The 12,680-nt window shown below is 41.1% G+C and overlaps 1 protein-coding gene across 5 annotated transcripts in view; it reads right to left on the reverse strand.

Annotated features, from left to right (window-relative positions):
• LOC130106435 (neogenin) overlaps nucleotides 1–12,386 on the reverse strand; it is a 138,267-nt gene extending 125,881 nt beyond the window's left edge. For all 5 annotated transcript variants that reach the window (XM_056272553.1, XM_056272555.1, XM_056272551.1 and 2 more), the window contains exon 1: nucleotides 11,852–12,386. In XM_056272553.1, coding sequence (XP_056128528.1) covers nucleotides 11,852–11,927 — 76 coding nt within the window. In that variant the 5' untranslated portion in view covers nucleotides 11,928–12,386. The remainder of the gene's footprint in view (nucleotides 1–11,851) is intronic.
• Nucleotides 12,387–12,680: the final 294 nt, after the last annotated feature.

Here is a 12,680-nt window from a genome sequence, read left to right on the forward strand (position 1 = left end):
CTGGATAAACACTGTGGCCATCAATCATGGCATCGGATGCGGAAAAGGGGAAAATAAGGGGAAGCGAACACTTTCCACAGGTCACCGGGGAGCCGTACACGTCGTTAAATTACCCCCATCGCTTTTCAATTACATGCCGTAATTCACCGTCAGGGCCAATATGATGCCAGAGATCGTAACAGTGAACAGATGAAGAATACAGTAAACAGATTCAGAACTTTTGCTCAAATCTTATGTTACACGGGGGGGCGGTATCACACAAACAAGGTTATTTTGAGGCCTTCACAAGACAAAAGTTTACTGAGGAAAGCATTGCAGACCTTGTAAAAGTGTTGTTTGCTAACGTACACTCACCGGCCACTTTATTAGGTACACCTGTCCAACTGCTCGTTAACACTTAATTTCTAAGCAGCCAATCACATGGCGGCAACTCAGTGCATTTAGGCATGTAGACATGGTCAAGACAATCTCCTGCAGTTCAAACCGAGCATCAGTATGGGGAAGAAAGTTGATTTGAGTGACTTTGAACGTGGCATGATTGTTGGTGCCAGAAGGGCTGGTCTGAGTATTTCAGAAACTGCTAATCTACTGGGATTTTCACGCACAACCATCTCTAGGGTTTACAGAGAATGGTCCGAAAAAGAAAAAACATCCAGTGAGCGGCAGTTCTGTGGGCGGAAATGCCTTGTTGATGCCAGAGGTCAGAGGAGAATGGCCAGACTGGTTCGAGCTGATAGAAGGGCAACAGTGACTGAAATAACCACTCGTTACAACCGAGGTATGCAGCAAAGCATTTGTGAAGCCACAACACGCACAACCTTGAGGCGGATGGGCTACAACAGCAGAAGACTCCACCGGGTACCACTCATCTCCACTACAAATAGGAAAAAGAGGCTACAATTTGCAAGAGCTCACCAAAATTGAACAGTTGAAGACTGGAAAAATGTTGCCTGGTCTGATGAGTCTCGATTTCTGTTGAGACATTCAGATGTTAGAGTCAGAATTTGGCGTAAACAGAATGAGAACATGGAACCATCATGCCTTGTTACCACTGTGCAGGCTGGTGGTGGTGGTGTAATGGTGTGGGGGATGTTTTCCTGGCACACTTTAGGCCCCTTAGTGCCAATTGGGCATCGTTTAAATGCCACGGCCTACCTGAGCATTGTTTCTGACCATGTCCATCCCTTTATGGCCACCATGTACCCATCCTCTGATGGCTACTTCCACCATGTCACAAAGCTCTAATCATTTCAAATTGGTTTCTTGAACATGACAATGAGTTCACTGTACTAAAATGGCCTCCAGAGTCACCAGATCTCAACCCAATAGAGCATCTTTGGGATGTGGTGGAACGGGAGATTCGCATCATGGATGTGCAGCCGACAAATCTGCGGCAACTGTGTGATGCCATCATGTCAATATGGACCAAACTCCCTGAGGAATGCTTCCAGCACCTTGTTGAATCTATGCCACGAAGAATTGAGGCAGTTCTGAAGGCAAAAGGGGGTCCAACCCGTTACTAGCATGGGGTACCTAATAAAGTGGCCGGTGAGTGTATATGTGCCAACAGACTTTCGCTGGAGGAGATGTAGTAGTATTTTCCCAATAAAAATGTATTTAAATTGATTGTAAAAGCATTTTTATGTAAAGCATTGCATTGAATTTAATGCAACGATTTACGCAACTTTATTTGGCCTTTGAATATTGTATTTGCGTAGATTGTTTATAGTGTAAAGCATATAGCATTGAGTTTAATGCGACTAAGCCAATAGTTTTTATGAATGGTTTATTCTACTGGAGTTTAATGAATGAGGCCCATTGAAATGTAAGGTTTTTCTAGCTCTTGCAGACTTGTTTCACATCACATTTAATAGACTATGTCTATGTTATTCTCATTTCAGGTCTTTTAAGCAAAAATACTCTTTCAACTCATTCATGTGCGCCCACACACACACGGCCATATTTACACAGACAGTTCAGACAGATGATCAGCTCTTCCTATTGGCTTCCTGCATAACGCACAATAGCTTCCCCATAGGAAAACTCATCAGTGTAACAAACTGTGGCCCTCAGAAAACACAAAGAGAACCATAACTCCAGAACTAATTTTACTGGCTCTTTAAATACGAGAAACACTGCTCACCTGTCAAAAGGGTGTTAAATTAAGTTCAAATCACTCTACACAAAATGACTTTCCTTCTCCAGTGGGATGCGTGGGGATATTTGTTAATGTCAATGTCAAAATGTATTCATTATTTTGGGCTCCTGTTGTAGGTAATTCAGCCTAAAAACTTGCCCGTATTAAAAGCAATAATTTAAAGCTGGTTAACATCGATGTTATGGCTTTTGTGTTCTATATCAAATAATGATAAATGTGGAAAAGTTACCGCTGGGATACGTGGAGAAACTTTGGTGTAGGACTGCACAATATTTTAATCGTGATCACGATTTCTGCTTCTCCCAATTAAGCATAATCGTCGGCGATATTAGCCCACTGGTTATTAATCCTGAAAAGGGTTTTGTTTTTTTAATTTGGCATTTCCGTTCTCCTGCACTGGAAACAAGTCTCCATGAGAGATAAAAAAAATCAAGTCTACATTTCTGTTAAAATATGTGATAGGGGACGAGAATGTGGTTTAAAAGACCCTTTAAAGGGTTAGTTCACCCAAAAATGAAAACTCTGTCAGTAATTACTCGCCCTCATGTTGTTCCCCGTAAGACTTTCGTTCATCTTCGGAACACAAATTAAGATATTTTTGATTAAATCTGAGAGCGGTCTCACTCCTCCATAGACTTCTATTGTAATTGAAACTTGCCGGCCCAGAAAAGTTATTAAAGACATCGTTAAAATAGTCCAAGTGACTACAGTGGCTCAACCTTAAGTTTATCAAGCGACGAGAATACTTTTTGTGCGCAAAAAAACAAAAATAACGACTTTATTCAACTATTAGTTTTCTTCTCTGTGGGCCTCAGAGTGAGTTCACATATACCCCTTTTCCACCAACAAGAACCGGGTGCTGGTTCAGAGCCAGAGCTGGTTCGGAGTTGGTTCGACTGACAAGCTTACTATGAACCGGTTTGCCTTTCCACCGGCTAGAGAGCCACAACAGAGCCAGATCTTACGTCACTGCATACGTCTCATGTTGCCCAGCAACGCTAGTGCGGTAGCGCCAAACACAAACACGCCAGGCTTGTTCGAGATGCATCGGCTTCTCGCAGATCGATCGCCGCATGACATCAAAGCACTGCGAAAGCGATCCAAAAGCACAAGGAGTCGTATGATCTCCAAACACTCCCGCAGCTCCGATCGCTCCGCGCCGCTCCGATGCATCTCGAACAAGCCATCAACAATAACGGACGTTGCGTTACTATGGATGCTCATGGGTTTGCAAAAATACATCGGAATCCAACGCGTTTGTGCAGCTCGCCGTAACTTACATAGACGGATATTATAATCAAGCTGCTATTAGCTCGACTAGCTGCTATTTAAAAATGGCGGTCACAAGTTTCTATTCGTCTTGTTGGTCACGGTAACCCCGCCCCCAGCCCCTGACGCAAGCGGTTCTTGGCTGTGTTCTAGACCAGCAATGATTTGGTGCTACTTAAGAACCACTTTTCCTGGTTCGGAGCTGGTGCTTTGCGTGTGGAAAAACAAAGAACCGAATTGAAACTAGGCTCTGGCTCCGAACCAGCACCAGCTCTGCCTTGGTGGAAAAGGGGTAATAGTGTAACACCGCAGCGCAGCGTCAGAACGTAGGGTCACTCTTAGCCAGCATCACACACATGATCAGCGTCGGCCAATAGTGAGTCTACGTTCTGACGCAGAGCTGCGCTGTTACACTACGTGAACTCACTCTGAGGCCCACAGAGAAGAAAACTAATAGTTGAATAAAGTCGTTATTTTTGCGCACAAAAAGTATTCTCTTTGCTTGATAAACTTAAGGTTGAGCCACTGTAGTCACTTGGACTATTTTAACGATGTCTTTAATAACTTTTCTGGGCCGGCAAGTTTCAATTACAGAGAAGCTCAGATTTAATAAAAAATATCTTAATTTGTGTTCCGAAGATGAACGAAAGTCTTACGTGGGTTGAACAACATGAGGGTGAGAAATTACTGACAGAATTTTCATTTTGGGGTGAACTAACCCTTTAAAGTGCTTCATTACATTTTGTTTAATATATTAATAGCCACAGGATGATCAAGGGCATATCTAATGTCCTAGCAAAAAGGATATGTGGAGTCGACTTCTCTGAGATTTAATTAGACTGGGACAAACTACCCACAAGCTAATGCTAGTCACCTGCTCTGCCCTGAGGGAGCGCTTGAACCGACGACCCTGGTTTGTTTAGTGCACCATTTGTGCCCCTTAAAAAAGTATTGTACACACACACACAATGTATCCTGCCTCTATCCAGCTCCATACAGAAGTGTGTGTGTGTGATAGAAAGCGAATAGCAGGAATCTTGGTTAATTATCACCCGCCTGCTGTCACAACCATCAGTCTCAGTGACACCACTACTGGCAACAGCACACTTGCAGGCTTATTAAAGCACATGTGCGTCTGTGTGTGTAATTGATGTATGCACAGCAAGGACGGAGCACCAAGAACCCAGCGTATAAACCACCAATGATTAAATCACGTCCTGGCCTTCATATACGCCACCGACAGTACACGCTAACGGCAGGGGGGGAAAAAAGGCACACAATTTATGTATTTCATCCCGGGTAAGGGTTAATCAGTGTCCCCTGGGAGAAGTTCATTGAGTCGGTGCATGTTTGATGGATGTGTCCTGCCATTATAACTCCATGTATATACTCCATGTACTCCTGACATGCCTTCAATCATGTCTAATTAGCAAAAACAGCAATTTCTTTCAGATGCAAGGCTACATACAGCTTCTGAGATAAACCCTGCGAAATATTTGCGATCTGCCGCTACTTGAGGATGAAATTAATTGGCTTCCTGACAACATGAGGAAAACAACACTATCATTAAATGAATTCCCATCAGCAGGCACTCATGCAATCTGCAATGGAGAATTTGGCCTGTCATTCATAAAACAATACAAACACGATATGATTTCAGGTAATTTGATCACTTTCAGCAGTTGGATCAACATTATGTTAGTTGTGGAAAGTTCACACTCTTATTTTCACTTCCCTCCTTTGGGTTCACAGCAGGAACTGCAAGTTTCAAAGAATACTACATCAAAAAGTATTTTACATATCAGAAGGATGGTGAAAATTAGTTGCTGCTTATTCGTAAACTATATGCAAATTTTGACTTGCAACAGGAAAACTTAACACTAGGTCTAAAGAACAAGAACACAACGTTTTCCCAAAAAATGGGCCATAATGTTCAAAAAAAGAACAAACAAGGCAAACAGCCTACATGGAGTTGCTAACTTTTTAATAATTCCACAGCTATTTGTAACCTACTTGTGTTTCAAACACAGCTATCTGCTCCACATCACCAACATCAGCTCTTCAAGGGTCAAGCGAAGCCCGTCTCTTCCATGAAGCTAATGAGGAGGAAAGGCCGGTTTATCATTCGCCAGTCATCTCCGAGCCTGGATGCCCTTTATAGCCTTTCGGTAATGTGGAGTACAAAGGGACATTAACGTAAGCTTGGCTGCCCTTTTTAAATGTATCATTTGTAAGATGTAAGACAACATAGAGATTGGTTCAGATTTGGGATTGTGGCTTGGCTCAAGGTATGAAAGAAATAATCAAAGCACAGTGGCTAAAAGCTAGACAGAATTTCATTAGCGTGCTCTCAGAAACTCAAGTCAATGGATGCATCACAATAAGGTGTATTTTGAGGAATAGTTGAGGTTTGCAAAGATAAAAAAAATGAACATTTTAGAGCAGTAAAAATGATCAATAATTAATCTAATGACCTGTGTTTTTTAGTTAGAGTGAGGCCATCCTTTAAATTAGGCCAAAGTGTTCAGACCTATAAATGGCTAACTACATTTCAGCAGTTTCTGCAGAAGAATGGCAGTAATTTGCCTTCCCTACAGAGACTAAGTGAGCCGATATCAGCGGGAGGCATCTAGCATGTGGCCTGGAGAACTAGAAAACTCTCTCCATGGTTACATGCACACAAACCTACCAATCAGAGATCAATTACCATGTCAGGCCATTGCATTTACTTTCGAAAGGCCAGCTCAAAAGACATGACTCGATACAGAAATCAGTACTAAGTCAGCGAAATAAACAAGTTTATTAAAATATGGAGCCATTTCAATCTTCTGAACCACTGACATGAAAGTTCGGTCATCATTTACTAGGGCCCTATGATTTCCGCGATCACGGAATCGCGGACGGAATTACGGAATTGGACAAATAACGCGGAATCTAGTGTTAACGCGGAATTTCGTGGAATTTTACATATTTGGATTGAAATTCTGTTTTTGTTTGGGAGAAGAACGTATGTCTGGTGAAAATGCAGACCGGGGGAAGCAAATCTGGGCGACACAACCCCTCCCGTCATTTCAGCTCCAATGACGGCATCAAAACAATGAAAGCATGGCGAAGCGGCTCTCCATGGCTCTGCTTTCCTCGGCGAAAAAGTTAAGAAACTCGACGCTATAAGCCCTCAGTACCGAGCCGAGCAGTTCGCACGTGACTTTTATGCAGTGTTTTTCACACACATAGACTAATTTGCGGCCACAAAATCAACTCCGGCCGCCACATATTGCGTTTCGTTCATTTTTTTACGTTATTTAAAACACGCGGCGTATTCTTTCCGTTGTATTTCCTTTCCCCGCTCTCCCTTCGTCTCTCTATCACTCACGCGTCTCTCTCACATACACACACACACCGCGTCTGTCTATGAGGCGCCGGAATGGACAAAAGCGAAGCGAACTCCGCGAGCGACACTGGGTGAGAGAGAGACAGAGTGTGACTTTTATTTAAACTTTAAACGAATATAATTTATTTTACTGAACAGTTTAAAGCTCATAACCATATTTTGTTGTTACTTGAAGAGTGCAGTGTCATTTGGCATCATGCAGTATTTGTCCTGAAAAGGCTACTGAGTAAATGTCTGTAATTTAAGGTCATTCCTATTTTATTTGTATACATTTTAATCATTAACTTTAAAAGCACACTCTTTTTATGACTAAAATAACAGTAAAGGGTAAAAAAAAAAAGAATTCCCAAAAATTAAAACGGAAAAAACGGAATTTGGGAAAAAATAAAACGGAATTTGGGAAAAAATAAAACGGATTTCATAGGGCCCTAATTTACTCACCATCATGTCTTTCCAAACCTGTCTGGCTTTCTCTGTGAAACAAAAAAGATGAGAAATGTCTGTGTATTGATACAATGTAAGTGAAAGGAGTCCAATCCACTTTTTGGACCCCGTTGATTCTTCAAAATATCTACTTTTTCAGTTTGTGGAATGACATGAGTGTGAGTAAATAATGACATTTTCAGTCTCTTTAAGGGGACTTTCATTTACAGGAGGGTCAAAGTGAGCATTCATAGCTGAGACATTAGCAGGTGGAGGACAAATCAGGTGGTGTACGGAGCCCAAACGGTACAACATGATCAAATTAAACCAATTAATCACCGTTTTAGAGACAGCTAAGGTTCTCTTCCATTATTCATAGCCTCCTGCTAAACCCAATGGGAAAACCACAGCACTTATGGAAGGGGGTGAACAGGAGTGATTGCTATTCGACACAGAACATATGCCGAGTTTGTAAGGACAAATTATCAAATAATCAGGATATCATCAGTATGGATGCTTACCAGAGAAAGCTTTGATTGACACACAAATCCATAATATCAACTTAAAAGAGCTAGAACAGATTGAAATCAAGCATATGTCAAATTGGATTTTGGATGATTTGGTGTACAACTAGAGCTGGTTTTGTTATGTCTTGTTCAGGTTCTCACAGACAGCTGTTAAGACCTTCAATCCATACAAAAGCCATGTATCTAGACCCTCACAGCAAGGGTCAAACACTGGGATCCTCTCAGCAAGGTTTCTCCTGACCTCATTAAAATGATTCCTTCGCCGCAACCGCCTTCAATCTAGACATTCTTTACAAGCAGGATCCAAAAAAAACCAGGAGGTGTTGAAGAAGCAATAACAACCAGCAAGAGTTCTCTATTCACCGAGACCGCAGAAGGAGAAATCAAGGGTGACCCCTGTCTTTCAGGGCTTTGACCTCTCCCACTAAGAGGGGTCCGCCTAGTGAAAAGCTAGCCTATATTGAGAAGGACAAATACGTCTTCCAACTGCAAACAGCAACACTCCAGCTGGAATTTTCCATCCTTTCCACACTCATGGATCTCAGTGGCTCCACAAAACCAAACCACAGAGTTTCAACACGTGTTCCAGACTAAAATGTATTTGCAAACTTCGATTTTTTTTGCAAGAGATTGAGCAAAGTCTGTGTACTTTACGTCAAGTGGTTCAAGCTGTTTTAATGTCGGAAAGCTGTGGAATTTCAATGACCGCCTTGCAAAACTGAATTTTTCTGTCGAGCTGGTACTTTAACTCTCAAATGACTCGGATCTAACAAAAGGCTCCCCAGTAAAATGAAACAACAAATGACTTGTCATTCCATCCAACCACAAAACGACACACTTCACAACCACGTCTACAATAACACACCATATCAGTCAGCCATAGGCGATCTAGAAGGTGAAATCTCTACAAATTGATAAGCAGCTGCGGGGAGAACAAAACACTCTGTTGCCCACTGCCAGTCACACTTAGACAAGAGCACACAGATAAGACACACGATGAATGTGTTTGTCTCCCCTTCTCAACCAGCTGCAGGCAGCAAGAAAATGGCTATGCGCCTCACGCTCGCAAAGAGCCAGACCACGAGAGTATGAGTGAGTGAGTGCAGAGATTCACAAATTTACCCTCTAGCCTTGTGAATGAGATTGCTGTTGATATCCCACTAGCAGAGGCAACGGGAGGGGTCAACTGGATGCGCTAAAATGTCATTCAATCCTTCAGCCTGACATTGATGAGTATTAAGCTTGCTTTCCAGACCAGAGACCCCCAACCTTCCCCCACAACCACACACACACACAGCTAATGAGAGATGGAGATAGCTACAGATGTCTCCATTTGTGCCGTTTACCTGCTGTGCCAAAAGCAATTACGCGAAGACTGCATGACAATTGTGACCCATTCTCAAAGTGGCATAAGAGATGGCAAACTGGTTTTCATCTGATAAACCTTTTAGCAATTCTATGATGCAGCATCAGTATTAAAGTCAGTAGAATAATTTTATCCCTTAAAACTCATCTTTGACCACCAGAATTACATATTTAAAGCGTTTTTCCTTGAAAAAAATTCATGCCTTAAATTATCTTGAATGTAACTCAACACCCTTCCCTCATTTAGTATACGCTGTTCTATGAATATGCAAATTAGCCCCGCCTCCACTCACTCACACAGCTCAGAGATCCACTGGTTGACGATCACACGTTGACCTGATTGGTTACAAGGTAGTTTGTGACGTCAGAAACACCAGCGATTTCCAACCGTGTTTTTGAGACTGCAGTCTTTGGTTCACTGCAGTTTTAAGGAGAAAATACTCAGCAATGGTGTTGACTTATGAATTTACACATGGTTTGTCTTAAAGCATATTTAAAAAGCCACATAGACATAGGCTATAGGGTGAATTCAGGTTGATTGGGAAACTTTTTTCCAAGTCATCTCAATGGTAAAAAGTGTCCCAATCACCTTAAATTCACCCTAAGCAACATTCAAAGCTTGATTTTCACCACAGGGGGGCTTTGAGCAGTAAAACACAAGAAAATTAAAAAGTCTTTGAGAGAACCACCACAAAGTTAATGTGCACAGATTTTCCTCCATCTGAATCCATTTAATCATATTGCAAATTTTACATGTATCATTGAAATATGCCCTAAAGAAACGGATGAAAATTCAAATGTGCATTATAACATGTATTACAAACAAACTTTCTGTGCAGGCAAAAAGCATCATTTAGTGTCTTCATAATCATAATGGCAAGAAGTTTTTTGTCCTGTCAGCAGGCTGTGAATCAGCTAAATGTTTTTGTATCCGTTTGTGAAAGTAGTTGTATAGCCTAGCTAACAAACTTTCCGTAAACGTGAAGAGTAGCATTGTATCATAACTAGTTAGATTCAAAGGTTTGCATGGCAATTATTTAATCCACCACCAAATTATTATTATATATTAGTATTAGTATCTTTTCAATTGAGCTATCAATAAGATTATTAACAGCATAGCTACTGAAAGACAGAAGAGTGGACAAAAAAAAAGCTCATAAGTGATGCTTCTGCTAAACTGTTGCATGTCAAATCTAAACTAAAAGAAAACCATACAAGAGGAAAGGTTGATTATGTTTTACAACATTTCACAAGGACTTTCCATCAAACCAACTACTTTGCATATCCCTATAAAGCATTTTGTGAAAAGCCAGTGAAATAGACAATTTTTCAGAGCGGACTTCTGGCGTAAGACTGTATTGAGTTCAATTTTTAAAAACATTTCTCATTTATGTTCCACTTCATCTAGCGATTTCTGAATTCAAGAATGTGTCCTGTATGAAAGGCAGCTTTTTTTAATCCATATTGAAATAAATAAGCTTTGTGCCACAAGTGCAGAGCCTAATTCAGTTTGACAAGGTTTTTTTTTTCACTAAAGCACCACCAAGAAATCTACGAAACTCTAAAACATTGTGAATTTAAAAGCAAACTATCTTTGAGAGAGGACTTGTGGCTTGGCTTTGTCTGAAACCTCAGGGAAATGTGTTTCAAATAAACAAAAACTTATTTTCAGAGGGCAGCCATGATTAGTAACTCGAAACTGGCCACATGTACAAAGCACCAATTCAAGCCATATCTAGAATCCTTTAAAACACAGAAAAGACAAGACTAAACATACGCCATTCAGCTTAAAAAAATAAAAAGTGATTCTCTGAGAACTCTGCAACCATGATAAGAACAATAAATACATCCGATTCTTATTTAAAGGGAGGAAATTACTCCTTTCATCATAAGTAGCCATCTAGCCTACATAAAACTATGTAGATTTAGCATAAGTCAAAGAAAAAAAAGGAAATATTTCTGCTGTCAAAACATTTGGCGTCATTTTACTAATTTACCTCACAGCAATCTCAGGTGGCAGCAGCTGAGGGAACTGATCTTCATTTGAGTCAGCCAGAAAATTCCCTTTCATCTTTCCCAACAGTAAAGGTTCCCAAATGTCTGACCCTGTCATTACCATCAACAGTCAATCAATAACCTCTAGGCTCTCAACCACAGCTCTTTTAGGCGAGGTCAAGAGCAACCTCCTGCATTGTTCTGGAGTGGATGGATGGATGGGTGGATAGATAGATAGATGGATGGATGGATGGATGGATGGATGAACGGCTGGATGCTTTCTACAAGTGCTCTTCTTTCCAATGCCTACTTACCAACAGCCTCCACATCTGTAATGGCTTAAGATCATTGACTTAAGCCTGGCAAAATCCTCTATTGCTAATTTGACATTAAGTTTACAATACATATTACATTCAAAGCAACCTGTGGTGATTTACTTAGTCACGGTCACTAAATAGCAATTTCATGTAACGTTATGACCCCTTGCAGAATTTAAATCTTCAAGCGTTTAACAACTCAGATCTATAACCACTTAAACAAATAAATATAGCCTATAACCAGAGAAACCAGGGTGTACATGATAAACATCAGGGTAAAAAGAGTAAACGAGATGGTAGAAATGGTTAGTGAAGGAACAGACTGTCAAACGTTATCATTAGCGGGGATTTGTCGATGCCGCGAGGCGCACGTAACGTTAATAACGGACGAGAGACACGGACTTACCTTTATCCGCACCGCCGAACCGGAGAACGATGAGACTTGTGAAAAACACGAGCAGCCGTGCCCCCCGCTCCGCCATCACTTTCTGAGGTAAAAAATACACAAAATAATCTCGGAGAAACGCACAAGTTATCCACTGTGCTTTCTGAAGGTAAAGTTTTACCGACTAGAACGGACAAGGTGCTTTATACAAAACCGCTGAGCATCGTCCGCAAACCGGCAAGATCTCGCGCTCCGCCGGTGGCAAAAAAATAAACATTTAATTCTCCTGCAAAAGTCAAAGGCGATACGCCGAATTGTCCGGATGTTTTCTTGAACTTAAAAAGCCGAGGAGGGCTTTTAAAGGAGGCATTAAGTCAATCCACAGCCGACCCTCAAAGGCAGCGGCTGCAAATCGGTTCCGAAGCGTTTAAAAGACCGACCGGCGTATTTCTCAACGTGCGTTCAACAGATTTAACGGAACCGCAGTGGAGTATCCAGCATAAGCACACGGCGTGCGGTGCTGGAGACTGGGGTTTGTAGTGGGTATTGGTCCGTGAAAAAGAAGGCGTGGATTCTCAAAGGATTCTGGATTTTTTTTGGCCCGGGAAAGTCAAAAATCACGGTGTGTTGGTGTGTAATGCGCATGCGCACATCTGGATCCCAGTGTGTTTATACTAACATAGGATTTACACTACTTGTTTAAAATAAAACTGCATTTTAGTAGCTTAAATAGCAAATATATATATTTCTTTGAGACATGGGTACATTTTATATCTATATATTTTTTTATATTGGTAAACTTTTATAATAATAGTTTTTCGTTTATGAATAAAATAAGGCTGGAAAAACA

This window comes from Rhinichthys klamathensis, unplaced genomic scaffold, assembly GCF_029890125.1.
Source record: "Rhinichthys klamathensis goyatoka isolate OS25496 unplaced genomic scaffold, OSU_Roscu_1.1 h1tg000341l_1, whole genome shotgun sequence".
Taxonomy (NCBI): domain Eukaryota; kingdom Metazoa; phylum Chordata; class Actinopteri; order Cypriniformes; family Leuciscidae; genus Rhinichthys; species Rhinichthys klamathensis.